Source organism: Anser anser (genome assembly GCF_964211835.1).
Source record: "Anser anser genome assembly, chromosome: 2".
NCBI lineage: Eukaryota > Metazoa > Chordata > Aves > Anseriformes > Anatidae > Anser > Anser anser.
Window position 1 is genome coordinate 101,264,620 of NC_139721.1, and position 17,537 is coordinate 101,282,156.

General features: G+C 38.1%; 1 protein-coding gene and 1 long non-coding RNA gene across 3 annotated transcripts in view; both read left to right on the forward strand.

The window, feature by feature from the left end:
• POU6F2 (POU class 6 homeobox 2) overlaps window positions 1–17,537 on the forward strand; it is a 328,223-nt gene that overhangs the window by 218,980 nt on the left and 91,706 nt on the right. For both annotated transcript variants that reach the window (XM_083823117.1, XM_083823118.1), the window contains exon 5: window positions 2,008–2,345. In XM_083823117.1, coding sequence (XP_083679243.1) covers window positions 2,008–2,345 — 338 coding nt within the window. The remainder of the gene's footprint in view (window positions 1–2,007; window positions 2,346–17,537) is intronic.
• LOC310893750 lies at window positions 7,302–11,818 on the forward strand. The gene is made up of 3 exons (XR_014579267.1): window positions 7,302–10,241; window positions 10,562–10,653; window positions 11,776–11,818. It is a non-coding gene; the product is annotated as an uncharacterized lncRNA (long non-coding RNA).

Genomic DNA, 17,537 nt, shown 5'->3' on the forward strand with positions numbered 1-17,537 from the left:
GTCCCAGTTACCAATGGTTTGTCCAGACCGGTAGACTATCACAGGTGAGGAAATGGCCTGCACAAGGTAAAGAGCTGGTCCAGATTAGATTCTTCCTTACGGTAATTGGAAAGGTCTTTCCACCTTTGTGTGCATACCTACAGATGGAACTGATGAATAGCATTCTTTGTCATCTAAGGTGCTTCATGCTGTTGTTAATACTTGTCTGTCCAGTTGCTTTCTTGTATACACACCTCCTCCATTCTTTGTTCTCATATGCCTTAGATTGTATTTTCACTTGCTACCGTCTGACTTTGGGGCATTTAGGTTCTGATGGTGGAACCGATGGAAGTGTATGCTTACGTCTCCAGGCTAATTTCTTTTGCATGGGATACCATGTGAGTTTTTAATCTAATGGTCACTCTGTTTTATGTTGAAACGCCAAGCTGCCACAAGCGATTTTACTAATACAAATATATTGGTGTTACCATTCCGCCTTCTTTGCTTTATTTAGGTTCTTTGTTGAAGTCACACATGACAATAATTCTTAAAAAGATGTATTTGTAGTTTGATTTCTTCCTTTGGTGAAAGAAAATTTACATTAGCTGTGAATATAGGAATGAGTGACCAACAGCTCTTCTTGCCAATCCTTTTATTCTTCCTTTGTACAGCCTTTTCTGGCTTACCCATTCTGCCTATTCTCTCCCCTTTCTGTTGTCTTTTTTCTTTTGCTTATTCCAGTTTATGGCTCATTGATTTCATAAGTCATAGCAAGACCTCAGGTTCATCCCCAGGGCATAGACATCTGGAAAGCTGAAACAGGGATGTCAGCACAAAAAGAAAGTGGGAATAACTTGGCTTCATCTGCCAATCCACAAATAGAGTGGTGAACAATGGTTTTGGCAATGAAATCTGAGTCTTATTTTAGAAGTAACAAATTTGATTCACACCCAGTCTACTATGGCTTCTGATGATGGAAATTAGAATATGGAATGTTGGAAATTCAGTACAGAGAGCAAAGTAGTGCATTGACCTTATAAGCTGTTCCTCTTGGGATCCTATAGCCATCTAACACAACCCCGAAAATATTGATTAAAGTGAGTAAGGCCAGAGACCCAGATGACTTATTTAGGGGGCAACCCCAGAAAGCATCAGGTTCCTGTGATGTTCTGGCTGCTGCTTAAATCTGCTCTTCCTTAGTGACATCCCTGTGGCAAACTTCTTGCCTTCCTGAGTTTAATCAATGCCTTAGTCAATTTGGGAGATAAAGTTTGCACCTTTGTGCCAGAAGATTGATGCAAGCCACCGGTTTCCAAGCTCACATTTGGAGCATGTACTAGCACAGCATGACATACTTTTGCTACCAGGAGTAAGCAAGCAGTACAAGTGCACAAAATACCTACCCTATTTCACAAGGGGAACTTTATAGCTTTTAGATGTGAATGATAAGGAGCGGCTCTAATTTCAGAGACATGCATTTTATTGGGTATTTTTTCCACCTACGCATTTCACCAAAAAAAAAAAAAATCATTGTTGAACATTTTCTTTCTTGACACCTGCTGTATATAGATGTGACAAAGCTCTTTTCAGAGCATCCTTTATTTTACAACTATGGTTTTATCCTGCTCTATATAGCAGCACCAGTTCATGTTATTAGTTCTTGCTATGATACATACAGTGACATCCCCGGCCTCTTCTTCAGGCAAGGAAAATTCCCATTGGCTTCACTAGTAAGCTTGTCTGAGCAAAGACTGCCACTCAGCTCTGATGCCTGTCCAGTGGGCAGAGCTGTAGCCCTTCAGAAGGTTTGGTCTTATTGCCTCCAGTGAAGTCCATCTCTTACTCCAGAACCAAAGGCTGGGAACATGTTCACTAATATGCTGCCACAACCTGAAGTCTGAGGGCAGCTAACCTCAGAGGGCCATGTGCCCCACAATATAAGAGAACCAGAATTTAATCCAGGATATCTTTAAAACAGTAGGTATTGCTGAAACCTACATAACTCCCTTCCCTCTTTTCAATTCACAGCTACCTCATCCCTGAACTCCCAGCTTCAACAGCTTCAGCATCTTCAGCAGCTCCAGCATCAACAGCAGCAACAGCAGCAGCAAGGGCAGCAGCAGCAACAGCAGCAGCAGCAAAGCCAGCAGCAGCAGCAAACTCAGCAGGCGCAGACTCCACAGCCGCCACAGCAGACCCAGCAGTCACAGCCACAGCCATCAGCACCACCACAGCAGAACCAAACGCAGTCCCAGAGCCAGAACCAACAGCCTCCAGTCCCACAGTCCTCCAGCTCCCCTCAGAAACCCAGCCAGTCACCAGGGCATGGCCTTCCATCTCCTCTTACTTCATCAAATCCATTGCAGGTAAGGCACTAAGTACAAATCTCTAATGATTTAATAACAGAAAGTGCATACTGCTACTGCAAGGGGAAATCAAATGAATGTTACACCTTCTGACCATACAAACTGAGAAATTCCACCTCATAGTAGTTAGTCCTTACAGGCATGCAGCTTAAAACAAGCCAAAAGGCCTGATAAGTCAGAAAAGCATAACTAATGATGGTACTAGCTTGTTTCTTTCTAAATAATAAACATCTTTTGCTCTTAAAGCCCATATTGTAAAACCCATATAAAACTATCTATTTTTTTCAATGGATTCAGTGTGCAACCTTCACAAATGGCATTTTCCCAGTAGTGAGCCTTTATGATAACTTACGAGGGCAGCAAAGTTAGCTACTCATCAGCAGATGATCTGACTGCCTCTAAAAGAAATAGAGCTTTGGCTAGTGTATGTGTGCACGGGATGGATGGGTTACCCTTCCACTTGAAACCACAGCCCAAACATTTGTCCTGCTAAGGATCAAATACTTCTATTAAGAAGCTTGGTATAGGCTCCAACGTTCAGAATGCCGGAGTTAATATCAGTCCTTGGTGCTGGCTTCACCAACATAGATGTTTTCTAATAGACCACATCAACAGCTATGGCACCCATGTTGATGCTAGGCTCTTCCCATCTTGGAATTCCTGGGAAGAAATAGGAGATCTCTAATACAATTATCCTGATTTCTTACACTTGTGTGTTCTTACACAGTATGTCTCATGTAGTATTCATGTCCTGCAAGAGCAGCTTTGACTATACCAGCAAGGGTGGTTCTGAATAAACACCAGGGTAATCTGTGAAGTGAACACTCTCTTAAGATGGGCAGTGGAACTGCATTTAGAAACCAGCTAGAAATGTTGCCAACAAGCGTGTGTTCACTTTATTCCCTAAATTTTGAGACCCCATTTTAAAGGTTTTATCCACTCTGATGGCTTCAGCCATTTGCTCCAGAAATTAAACTGCATTAACCTAAGAATTAAAAAATCCTTTTTGATGCAATTAAGAGAATTGGTTTACAAGAAGCTGTGTTTGCCATATGACCAGTTAAACCTGCATTAACCTGAGGAGTTGCAACTAAATTGCATCAGATTTGATTTTTTAATGGTTTAGATAATAGACTTAAAAGTCCACAAGAAATGTGTCCTTGCTTCCTGAGCTTTTTCTTACGGTTGTGTACAAAGTTTCTAGAGCTTCTTCTGTGTGTTGTCCTAAAGACTACTTTTGCACCCCTTAATGCCCAGTCTGTCATGCTAGTGAATGCTTCGGGACCCATTAGTATGCAAATTATTGACATAAAGAGACAGGAATAGTTCCAGAGGAGCTTCTGTTACATTTTATTGTTTCTGTACAGCGTTAGTATACGTACACTAAGCATACAGTCTATATGTTGCTAAAACTGCCTGCTAAATGTTTTTACTTCAAAAATTGTTGTGCATTCAGTTTTCCAAGAAGAGCAAATGCACACATAAATTAACGTTCGAGTATGAAGGAAAGAGGATGATCTTAGAGAACATACCTCAAGAGGGTTGTACTAACACTGAATCTAAATCGTAGCTCTCATATACTCTCCAATCCCAATCTAAATCTCATCTGATTTTGAGTACTTTCAGTCTCACGTGTGACCTACAGGTACAGGCCAGTAGAAGCAGTTTCTACTGTTAGCTTTGTGGAGTTATGTCTCACTTCAGGAAGTACAATAAAAGCAAGTAAAACGAACAATTCCTTGCATAGCAGGTGCCAATGTCAATGTGTTTATGGGGACACCTTGGCACCACGCTCTCTTTAGCATTCATATCTTTATAACTACCCTTATGAGGGCAGTCTGAATAAGGCAGGCCAGAAAGTAGTGGAAGATGGGATTCAAGTACTCTGACATCATTTTAGTTCAAATACTATCCCCCAAACCTTTTAGGAACTGGGATTAGAACTAATGAAAAATACCAAAGTGAGAGGTCTGGCCTCCCACTGGGCTGAGTTTGGCCAGTACTGCTAAACCAGCTGCATAACCAGGGCACTTCGGTGGAACAGCCAAGGAATTATAACTCATTAGCTGCCAGCTCTGGCTCAGCATTAAAGAGTTAGTAATAAGCTGGGGAGTGGGAATTTTTTACATTCTTACCTCTCTAAATCCTCACCATCTAAGTAGCCATGAATAGCCAAAGTTTGTTCACAGATACAAACGTGCTATGTGCTGATATCCAGAAGAGAAGCCTAGATTCAGCACAGTGCTTCAGGACTAGCCTTAATTATGCGTTTATGGCCATTGATTTGGCCTTCTAGCCATTTCTAAAGCAAGTGTAATGCTTCTCAGGTTTACCTAAGATACTGCATTTAATAGGACTTAAGAACTTGAAACATCCTCTGTCATATAACTGAAAATAGTTAAACTCTTTAATATGCAAACAAGTGATAGTCAGAAATATCTCCAGAGGAGCTGCTGTTCCACTTTATATATGGTTGAAGGACGTAGTCATGTATTTTCTAAAGCAGAGCAACGCTAAAATCTCCATGAAGTTTGACTTTCCATTCTAAATCCTGCAGAGAAAAGCTGTTTTAACTCCATATGTTTAGCTTCAGAACTGGATCTGAAATTGTTTTCTACCATACAAGTATAAACAAAACAAAAAAGGAGAGAGCCCACATTTGGCAACAGTTCGTATGTCCAGTCCATAATAGCTGCTTAGAATGTGCTTTTCTTGTTTAAATGTCTGATGCTTTAACTTAAAAATCTACCTAGAACTAAATTCAGAGATACTATGGCCTCAAAGGTAATGATCTTTATGAACTAGAATGAAATGGGTTTTGTTTGAAGAATATTAAGGGAATAAAAATCAACTAAGTTAAAGTTTGACAGCTTAAATTTCATTTCTGAATTCTTGATTTTTTCATGTGGGCTTTATCCTCTTACATTATTCAGGATATGTCTGAAAGATATTAGTTTAGAACAAAGCAACCTCAAAAAATTGTCATGGAAAGTCAGTAATTCAGGAGGATGATTGTGTTTGTTTCAAAAAACTCTGAAGGATAACAGCAATTACATCTCAAAATGTACAGATGCTGTCATGTCCTTCAGAAAGCAAATTAAATGAAAGTGACTTGCTTAGGTGCACCTGAGCAAGGTACTTTTGCTAGATGATCAGAAATTAATAATGCTGATGCACTGTACACCAACTGAAACTCTCAGAACGATTCTTGTCAGATTGTTCTGCAATACTCTGCTCCAATTTTGTCACTGTTTTTCACTCATTTCAGTGGGTTAGACTGCAGTTTAAAAACTATTATTTTTAGGAAGGCTTTTAATGATCGCATAGAAAGATGAAAAACCTTACTTTAGGTTCCAGGGACTGGATTCTTGTGATAACATTAGGGATGATGCTCCAAATTTATACTGGTAAAGGGAAAACACTGTAGAACCAGGCTCATTACTGGATTGCAAAAAAAAACAAACAAGAGGAGAATTTTTCAAAGCAGAAATGCATTTCAGCAGGTTCTGGGTCAAGTAGATGATGGAAGGCCCTGTTCCCTTCATTTTAAAATGGTGAAATTCCTCATGTAGATAGCTGTAGTCTTACTTTTACTTTCATTGTTCTAATTGATTGAAACAAAGCAATCCAGAGGTGAAAGACAACCTAGCTCATGTTGTAAACTGGGGACTGTACTTCTGGGAACATACACTTTTCCAAATACGCCTCTCCTGTGCATTTTTAATATTATTACAGGGGAAATTGTATAGGTTCTTGAATCGCCAGCATGTTGCAACTTCAAAGCATAGTTAGCACTCTACAGAGTTTCCATTCAATTAAATTTCTGGAGCCATAAGATCTTGATTATACACTGTATAAAATTAGATGAGCCAAGTACTAAGTAGCCAATTATTCTGCTTGACTGCCAGAATAAGGTGCTTTGTATCAGCAACATACATTTAACTGTCTCCAAATGGGAGGTTAGCTTCTGGTGCTGACACTCACTGTATGTTTTAGTAGTATGGATAAGATGAACCTACCTACAGCCATATCTGCAAAAGAAGAGTCACACTTTAGGAATAGAGAAATTCCCAATGTTTTCTACTGCTCTGTTCATGTGTGAGTAGGAACAGAAAAAGAGGAAATCCCCCAGGGATTGGCCCACTATAAAATTATTCTGACCATTTTCAGAACTCTTTGCTAAAGCACCTTTTTGTCATAGAAGCCTACCTACAATAACTGGAGCTGACGGAAGATGATGAGTGAGAAAAAATAATAATAAAAGGAGGGAAGAAGGGAAATGGGGGAGATGGCAACAACAGAGAAAATCTTGCAAGTAATAGCAAACTAGGATAGCAAAAACAGAACCTCCTTCAGATTAAATTTTCATACTAATCTTAAATAATGTATTTGGCACCTCAACACTTTTATAACAAAGGAGAAAAGAAAAGCAGAAAGGCTGCAACACTCAGCTGTAAATGAGGGAGAATGTGTACACAGATGCCGGAGGCTCCAACAATCAAAAAACAAACAAACAAACAAACTAACTAACTAACCAACTAAAAAACACCCCTTCTCTTTCCCCCCAACCTTATTCACTGGTTAGGTTCTCATTAAAGGAAAATCTACTTTAACGAAATCTCACTGTATACTGACACTTTGACAAATTTGCATATTTAAGAAACAGAAGAAACAATGAGGTCTCTGTTTGAGGAAGAAAGCTGGGATAAGTTTGCAAGGAGTATAGTCAGAGGCCGTGTATGTCTGCGTTCACATCAGAGACCTGTTGTATTTCTCAAGCTCATTGACTCTTAAGATCAAGAAAACTTCATCAAGATTATGACACCAGTCATCCCATTGAGTTTTTTTGTTTGTTTGTTTTGATGTGGTAATATTATCTAGCTTTCCTGCTGTGCAATACTATGCAACATGTGATTGTCAGAATCTGTTCCCAAGTTACTTCTGAATCAGTTTAGCAAAGAAATATTTCATAAATGGTGAGCAAATGCAGTGGTTTTTACCCACTTTCCAAGGTTTCCCAATTTTTGGTGTCAGTAGGTAGTCAGATATCGCACATCAGAAGGCAACAGGCGATACAGACTCATAAAGCACAGATTTATTCAGGAAGCTTCATGCCCATGACCTATATATAGTTAAGTCTGTTGAAGTGCTGATCTTAAGTGGGCTTCCAGGAGGTACGGGCAAGACCGAGGTCTCAGCTCTAAATAATATGGAACCTCCCTTGCAATCAGCTCAATTAAATTGAGCTTGGTGAACTCTTCAGAATATTTTGTATATTTCATGCCCTGCTCCTGCAAACAGGTCCAGAAAGATTTGAACATCTTGTTCTACTGACAGTTTCAGATTTCTGAGTATTCTTCCATTTTAATAATTTTTGGGGGGTTGCTATAGGTGATTTCATGAGTGGAAGAGGCAAATACTATTCGAAAATTTCTACTTGCTGGAGAGTCATGGTCATACAGATGTACCACCATACACAAAAGCATATAACCTGTCCCAAATGCTGTTGTGGTTCAGGTCTCCTCCTTTTGTTTTATGCTTTTCCTTTTGCCACTGCTCCTGCAGTAATTCTTTGAACCATGCAGACATTCCTCTATACAACTTTGAACCTTGCTTGAGAAAATAGGTTGGCTTTGAGTTTCAGTGTACCCAGGGCCTCCTTTCCTCTTTTAACCTTTTCTGGGTGCTTCCATGATCCTTTTCATCCCTCCTGGGTCCACTGCCCGTTGTCCACACCATGATGGCAACATGGCAGTTTGTCCTAGCTGGATACTTGGCTGTCCCTGCACTGCACCTGTCTCCCTAGCTCCAGTGCACAGCGCAGAGACTTGCAAGCTCGTTTCTTGACAGATCTAGCTTGTTTGAGAGCTACTGCTCCTCATGTCTACCTGAAAGATGTCATTTCCACAGAAAGGCTGATTTCAGTTTTGTGTAAGACCATATTCATCCATAGGATTGAGCAAGGTTTCAAATCTTTTCCTCTGGTGTCTTCCTTCTTGTAGAAGCTCACTGCTTATTTGAGTCTTTGCTCTGTAAGACTGTTGAATACTGCATTTAAAAAGAGCAAGGAGATGTTTAAGGGCTCTCAAAGAAACTTTATAAGCAAGTCTCTACATTCCCTGAGGAAACCTTCTCTCAGTTGGAGCACTGGCTGCCTGGTCCATCCAAATATACTCTGCAGGTGTTGCTATTTTCAGAAGCACAAGGAGTACCGGTGTCTGACTCACATTTAAAGCAAAGGAAATTAATCTTCGAGCAAAACAACCGGCATTATTAGCACCCAAGGGGCAGAAGCTGAGGCTAATATAGGAAACCATTTGCTAGAGAATTCTCTGATGGAGAGGAAAACAGAGCTGTTTGCCCAGCAAGCTCTGGCTTCTGAAATAGGAGCATTTAATAAACTCCCTAAAGCAACTGAAGTATTTAATAAATGGGGAAATAAATAAATAATATCCTCCCAGGACAAATTTGGGAAAAGATCTGTATTCCCATAAGGTCTCTTGATCCCAAAGCCTCTCTAACCAGAGAGGAGGACCCTTGGGGACCTTAGGGAGAGAAAAAAAATGACACAGCCCCTCAGATTCTCTTTTGAAGCCAGCAGATCAGGTTTGCTAGAAGTCATTTTTCTTAATTTCTCTTTTCATTCCTATTTCCAAAAATTTACAGAGAAGGAGAGAATATCCCAAAACATGGCTTTATTTTCCCTTAGTTCTTCATACCCCTCACCTCTTTTGTTATATATATATAATCATAGGTTTCTAGTTCTGTGAGAAATTTCTTCTATTTGGAAGCAAGTGGACCAAGTGAACACAGAGCACCTGATGGGATTGTTGAATCTGAATGAGGAGCAATATTCGGAAAGTGGTATGGCCCTGATACGTTATATCATTCAAAGCTCCTTGTACTAGTAATTGCTTAAAGGAAGTTGCTCGGCTTCCAGGTGCTACCTCAAAAAAAAAAACAACACTCTAGGCTGTGTTTTAAAGTTTAAAATTAAGCCTTTTTACAGCAGTATTGCAGAGATCTATCAGTGTCCACTTGTGGATTCTGTTGGTGCTTTTAGCACATGCAGTTCAGGGCAGGTGTTTAAAAAACATGATAATACTTCCTCTTATTTATTGGTAGCCAGAATGTTTTGAGAAAGTGACTAAGCACAGGCCTGGAGATTATGAAATTTGCTTAAGTGTTAATGGGTTGATTGCTGAGTTACAGCCTGCCGTCTTTACTGGAAATTGATTGACTGGTGCTGCAGGTCTTCACACTTGACGCTCGGATTTGACTCAAAAATTCTGCCAAGTCTTTTACTCTGAAATTTATCTTAATTAGATCTGAAAGACCTGCCACAGCAGAATAGTCACACCGATTAAAATGAAAAACAGGAGAAATTACTGATCAAATTAATCATAATGTCGGGTTACAGCTGTAGGTCTGATGTAATTTGCCACTCCAGTGAGTTACATCGGCCTAGGCACAGGAAAGAGAGCTGGTTTTACGCTGATCCGTAACACCAGGCAGCTTCGGGCAGCCCATCAGGACGTTTATTCCATTCATTCTCTTGGCTTATTCTGACCTTAGTGCTGCAACTAGAAACAAATTAGGCAAAAGAAAAAAAAAAAAAGCATCCTTTTATCCAAGGAGTCATGCTAGAAGCATGAGCTTCCCAAATCCTTCTTGTTTCATTTTTCCTCTTCCTCTACCAACCTTCTACTTTTGTTTGAAGTAACCAGCAATTAATTATGTGGAAAATGGAAAATCAAAAGGCCAGAGGTTACCACCTCAGGCACAAGCCAGCAAATGGGCATTTGTGAGAGCTCCTAGTGGGTTAAGATATGAGAAAATCAGGACAACTTAAGCAAATGGGTATATAACAGTACATAAGAAGGCATGTTGCAGCAGGTAGGAAATCAACAATCAGACTTGATATCTTGTGTATGTGATGATCCTAAAATTTATTTTTCAATGATGTGCTCGTAATGTACTACATTCTACTATAAAATTATTATTGTTTTTTAATTTATGAATCACTGGTTGAATCCACATTAGGAGGAGATAGGTTGTGGGTCCACAACCTGTAGTGGGGTACCACTATAAAATTTTAATCTGGAAAAGAAATCTCCTGTGAGATTTCTAATATTCTTTCTATGAGCAAAGTTTGAAAGATTCTTAGGACAACCTGTCTTCTACAAGCACCACTGTATTTTTTGCTGCTGATCCAGGACAACTTCAAGAAATGAAGATATTTGCCACCAGCTGAAAAAGGAAATGAAGTAAAGGAAAGAGAACAAGAAACTAGATGAGCACTGTTACTGTGAGTCTCAGAAAGGTTTTCGTCTTACCTACAAACATACCCAGTTTTTGTTTTGATACTGTAGTAACTTGAACTAATCAGGAATTTTCTAAGTGATTTTTTCCTTTCCAAGAATGATGTAACTCCACAAAATTGTACAGGCACGCCCCCCCCCAAAAAAAAAAAAAAAAAACTTTCATTTTAATTTTCTGTTGTTGAGCAAGGAAATAAGCTAGGGATAGGTTTTGTTTAAAAAATGCTTTAAACTGTATGTAAACAATTTATTTCCATGAGTTGGTTAAAAAACAGTGATTTTACAAAAGAAATTGAAAACTCTTTAATCCACACGATGATTTGAAATTTTCTAAAACTGTTCATCATTTTCAAATGTATATTTTTGTTTGCTGAAACACTTGAATATTTCAGCTTATTGTTTGCATCAGAAACTATACCTTGTATTAGGACACCTTCCTTCAGGACAGGAACTTGACTTATTTTTGATAGCTTAGAAATGATCAAATATCCCATGAGAACCTAACTCTGTTCTCTAATTAGAGTCATGTTTCTGGAAGAGTTTGGAAGGCAAACCAGAGTTTCCAAAAGAGAAGAACTGATGTGTAAAAAGAGCAAATTATAAATTGCTAGGATTATTGTTTTAATAAAAGAATGATGATGGTTCATTTTGGTTCTGAAATGAGCTGAGATTCTTAAAATAAAGATAAAGCAGCAGTCACTGTTGCAATAACTTTGTATACCTGTTAAGAAATACTTATTTGCTTGTAAATGACATCAGGGAGGCAGTCAAACCTGGGAGGATCCTAGACTTCTAGCACAAGTAAAGATGTTATAAAGAAAAGCTTACAAATATGGATCTGGTCACTTCACGAACTACAGAACAATAATCTGTATTAGTGGTGGCCAATAAATTGATATCAGAAGATGATTCTGATAAATATCATAATTTTCACCATAGTAACATTATTATCCCATTTGCAACCTTCTGGATAGCCACATCCAACTGGAGTGCTTCCCTCCCAGCTTGGGCAATGCTCTCCTTATGTGGCTCCAATACTCTTCTGGTGGCTCCAACTGAAAGAGGGTAGGAGGAGGTAAAGGGTCGATCCTCTTTTGACATTTCTCCAGGGGCATGGGAACACCTCGCAGAGTGCCAGCTGGAACACCCATGCTGGGAGCTCCATGATCCATGGGAGGGCAGCTGATGAGGAATAGGCTGTACCGGGATCGACGTCCAGGAAGGAACAAGTAAAGAGAAGGCAGTCTCGTTCCCAGGACTCACCTGAAAGCACAGATTCCATTAGCATATGATTCCCCAGGGACATGGCCTGATTTTTTAGGAGGAAAAGGAAAATGTTGGGAGGAGGAGAGTATAGAAAAACAATGTCTTTGTTACCCACAGTGCTTTTATTCCTAGTGACCTTTTCCACTGGGAGAGAGATACCAAAAAACAGAAGTGCAGGTATTGTGAAGGCTGAATTTGTATCACTGATCACCATTCTGGTATAAGATGCTGTGTACATTTCCATCCTACCTCTTCAACTTTCCACTTTATATAATGAGACCTAGCCCTACTACTAGGGAAGTTTGCAGGAGGTTTCACATAGCTCACAAATGAGACAGGAGCAAGCTCAATATGCCATTAGGAAGGTTTCCCTTCTTCTCCCGCTTCCCCCCCCCCCCCCCAGCTCTTAGAATTACAGTTTCTTTTTTTTTTTTTAACTGTCTTCTGACTATGAAACACATTCCCAATGCAATCAAAATGTATGTCTGACAGAATTTTCAGTTCATGTAAAACAAATATAAAAATAAACTTGAGAAAACCAAGCCATTCTAAAAATCCTTGATGTTTTCCCCATAGGCATTCAAAGAGTATGTCTAGGGGGAAATCACTGGTACTTCAAATGTACAAGCAGGTATAGAGATAACATATGTCAGTCCTACAGACCCAAACTTGGCAGTCCATGCTCTCATGAGTGAAAACTGCAGGGAAGAAAGGGGAGGGAAAGGGAGAAGATGGGAGGGAGTTCTTCACTGCCCTATACAATCTGTATATTTAGCTTTAATCTCGTTATCAAGTTATGTCTCTGCTTATTGAATTCACTTTTGAAAAATAATTTACATCAGGAAGTACCGTGCTCTCATAAGTGGGTTTTTGGAGTCAAGAATGCCAGACTGCAGTTCCAGCTCTATCACTTGCCTGTCACTTCATCTTTCTGTTCTTTTTTTGATTCTCCCACCGTTGCTTGATCTGTTTATACTGCAAACTTTTACAGTTTTTTGGTAAAATGCAATGAGACCTTGATCTTCAAATGGGCTTCTAGGTGCTGCTGTAACACTAAAACTACAAAAGCAAGGAGTATTGAAAAGAGTAACTGCATGGCTCTAGTCACTCACTCTAAATTCAGAGTAGCATTGCTGTTGATTTCAGAGGACACAGATCTGGTATCCATTTTGTTTTCAAGTATATTGAATATTTTGAAGTTTCTGTCAGCTGCTCAGTGTGCTGTCAAAGACACTAATGAAAGGTTTTCCTAAAGTTAATTTTCCTACTCATAATACAATAACCAAATTTGCTTTAACACTTGAAAAAATCCATCCATACTAAAGAGAATCAGTTGCTTAATCCTAAAATTAAAGGTTATTGCATGCAAGAGAAAATAATTACATGCTCAAAGTATGGAAAAAAGAAAACTTTTTTAATATGTAGGTATTTGTATAATTAAAGACTAATCAAGCATGAAGGCTGCTGACTAAACCAGAAAATGAGATTGTTGGCAAGCAATATTGTAATGTAAATGCCATTTTTGTTTAAGTACTAAAAAGCTGGAGGAGTGATATCCTGAACAGATTAAAAGCAAACAGCATTGATAATAAATATTTATCAGATTTCAAATGCAACACGGAGATTTTTATATTTTACATGCAAAATATATTGGTATTGAAATATTCAGTCACTTTTCAAAGGTTTGTTCACATTTTCACTTTAAAATGTTGAAAAGCAAGCACTCACTAGTAACGGAAACAGCTTTATAACTCAGTCTTAACCTGTAGCAATGTCAGTAATCTGTAGGCAATAGGAAAACAACTGAGAGTTGCTAACATACTTAACTGTAAATGTGTAAAATCAACTCCTGGGGCTAGAGGGTCAGAATTTAATTTTTTTTTTATGGGTTTACTCATTTTTTGAAAAAAAAAAATATTCACATTAATATTTTAAAAAGAGATGAAAGTTTTTCAAACTTAAATCTGTGCCATGATACAAATGCAGAGTAGAGTATTTATGGAAGGCTTATGTATTTGCAGAAATTATCCCAATGTAACCACCATTTCATTGTAGAGAAATGTTAAAGCTTTGTATCTTCTTGGAGACCATGCTTTTAAATTGGTGTAAAAGCATTGCACTGGCTACATGTGCTCGTCGTATACTTTTGTATTATGTCTTAGTAGCCTAATTCTTATTCAGAAATTGATATAAATATATTTGTCTGCAAGAGTTCTGGAGAATGAGAAAATGTTAGAAATGACGTACCCAAGTGTGTCCTCATTCCCATCCATTTTCCTTCCATTAGACTATTCCCAGAGTTGGCACTACTCAGTATGCTGAGGTACAGTAGAAACCATCTCTTAATCAAACCTGTTCATGCAATACTTGAAGCTAATTTAAAGTATCCTTCAACATCCATGAAAAGAGGCTTAAACTCAGCAGTTGTGATAGTAAGGCAATAAAGACCTTTGCTTTAGTACATGCACTGTGGGCCATTGCATCCTTTGTGTTGATATGTACCTCCTGTTATTTCCTAATACATTTACTTCTCAGAATAATTTTCATCTCACTTGATTATGACTGAGAGATACAATAGCATGCCACTAACGGAGTTATTGGGGAAAATTGACAATAGGGATTTTTGAATGTAAGACTGCCTACAACATTATCAAATTTTTCCTAGCCTAGTGTAATTGTTTTCTATTAGCCTTTGGACAAAGGGACTGTAGACAAGTTAAAATTAAATAATACTGTGCAGAAGTCTAATGCTAGTCTCTTGAATAAGCATTGATCTAATTTTCAGAAGGATTGAGACACTCCTATAGATGTAAACTGTAGAAATTACTTAGTTCTTGAAGGAACCAAAATACAAGTTTAATCCCCAGGATTTCTTAGACAAATCTTGCTTTTATCAATAGGTTATGTCACAGGAAAATGACAATTTGCAAATGCCAAAATTCACACCAAACCAGCCAGGTTTGTACAGTATTCTGTGTTTATTTAAGTTACTGAGCTCTTGAACATATACAAATTCAGGTATCTGTCCAACATTACAACTTCATAGATTTACATATGAATGTCATGATTAAGAAACTTTATAAAAGGAACTTTATAGCAGGTACTTTAATTCCTCTAAGCAATTCATATTTACATTGTTGTAACGGTACTAAGGATTACATTGAAAAAAATACACAAAGGAAAACAGTACAAAAAGTACAAAACCTTGTGTGTAGGCCAGATCCACCAGTCAGCGGTCCAGCAAGAAGCAAACTAGAAAGTGCAGTAAAACATGTTTAGATCAAAGCTATTCAACTGGTGGTCTTTGAGTCAGGTCTGACTGATAGGAGATTTCAATACAGTTGACCTTAAGTAAGCAAATAAAAGAAAAATTAAAGGCTTTTGAAGGCAACTGCACATGTGCTTTGCCCTGAGAAGTGCTGTTGCATGCTAATCCTGAGAGCAGCCGAATTGGCTAAGGGAGATGGGAAGGTAAAAGGTCTGTTGTTAGATGTTTTTATTTTTTATTATTTTATTTTCCATTTTTCACACGTCTGAATGAAGCATCATAATAAATTTTAGGTTGCCTGTTCAACAAAAGACCCTAATTTATTTCTTCTACAGAGATGTCTGTTCCTCCCAAAGATTACTGATCCTGTCAAGCAGGTGATAATTAATTTTTTGTTTACTAACTACAGCACTGTTTAAAGTGTAACCTACAAGAAGGGTTTCCCTATTTCTTCTTGATGTGAGTTTACCACAGCTTACTGAGGAAAACATACTAACATGTAAATTATTTAAAGGCTGAAACAGACACTTTTACAAGTCATTAAACTATGCTATGTCTTGGAACAAAAAGAGGGTGTCCCTGGGATATTTACCAGAAGGGTCTGCAAGTCAAAGGGGGAATTGATCCAGCAGAAAAAGAGCAATTATTCACAAAATAAAAATAAGGATAGCTGTTAGAAGTGTCAGCATATGCGTCTGATATGCTTTTGGTGGGACCATTACTTATGAAAAAACGTCATTACTGCCATTTTGCACCGGATATTGCATACCTATTTCATGGTAATCATGGCTTGTGTAGCATTCATTTATGTGGAAAAGCTTCAGAGAAACCTCAAACCATTCAGTGAAATGTACAAACATCTCCTGGCTCTCTGGTTTTATCCTCTTTGACAAGCGTCAACTTAAACAGAACCTTAAAATGCTTGACACTTGTATACCTCATTTTCATTTAAGTTCATGAGTCAGTAAAGAAATGCAAACCTCATCTTCAGTGTGTAGTTTTGAAAGTCTTGATCTGATTTTCTAAGTTAACAATACTCTTTACTTCAAATCATAAGTGATATCACAAGTGATATCACAGTCCTGGTTAAAACCTCACTTAGAAGCCTGAGGGCTAACCAGATGCTGCTCTCTCCAAAAAAAAAAGTTCCCTTATTTTCAGATAAGACATACCCCTCATCCGAGCAACAGATTTTGAAAATTGCTAAACTTTTTCTGGATGTGGTGCATTTATTTTTATTTTTTTCGCATGGGAGAATGGGTCTAATTTTTGCCTAATCTTTTTAGTAAGCTTAAGATGTTCCATGATCTTAACAAATATTTGTCTCCAAACCAGAAAAGTAAAACATAAAAAAATGAGGTAGCTGACAAAGTTTCATATGGATGAAATAAAACTGTGAAGTCAGATTTCATCCTTTTCACTTCACCATACATACACGCACCCTATGCCATATGAGTAATGAAGAACCAAAAATTGGAGTGTTTCACTACTACCAAAACATTTGGGGGCTTATGGAGGGAAATAGTTTCTAAATACAACCAAAATGTCCACCACTTTTTGAAAAGTTTCTGTTCCTATGGAAATAATAATGCAATAAATTGTTCTATCTTAAATATATGTATATATATTTGCAAAAACAACTGTAACAAAATATTTTAAATTACATCTCTATCCTGGAAATCACCACAGGCTTCAGAAATACTATCTGGTGTTAGAAAAGCTGAATCTGACATTTTCCAGCTGCACACTATTAAATATAATCTTCACGTTAGGGTGCTGTTTTCAGTTTTCCCAGGGTGTGATACAACACATCAAGGCAACATGGGTGACATCTGAGGAAGAGGCTCCTCAGAAAGTAGAAAGATCAGTATACTTCACTCTTCTGACAGCTAACGCACCAGTGTTTGCTCTATGAAATATAGACGGCCATGCCAGTGAAATGGTCCAGAGCTGGACAAAGGATTTTTACCAGAAGAAATGAGGTTTGAAATCATTGGGACTCGCTCATCAAACCATCTTCATTTTTCTCCAGTTTGTTCCTTTTCAAAATGCCTAGTAAACTTATTTTAAACAGTTGACTTTGACAACACTTTCTTCTTTCTTCTTCTTTCTTCTTCTTTCTTCTTCTTTCTTTTCTTCTTTCTTCTTTCTTCTTCTTCTTTCTTCTTTCTTCTTTCTTCTTTCTTCTTCTTTCTTCTTTCTTCTTTCTTCTTTCTTCTTTCTTCTTTAATTAGAGAGCTTTCTGGCAAAAATTGCAGATTAACTGAAAAACAAAGCTATTCATTCCATGATTCTATGATTCATGTCATCTGGTAAAATCATCTTGTGAAACAATGT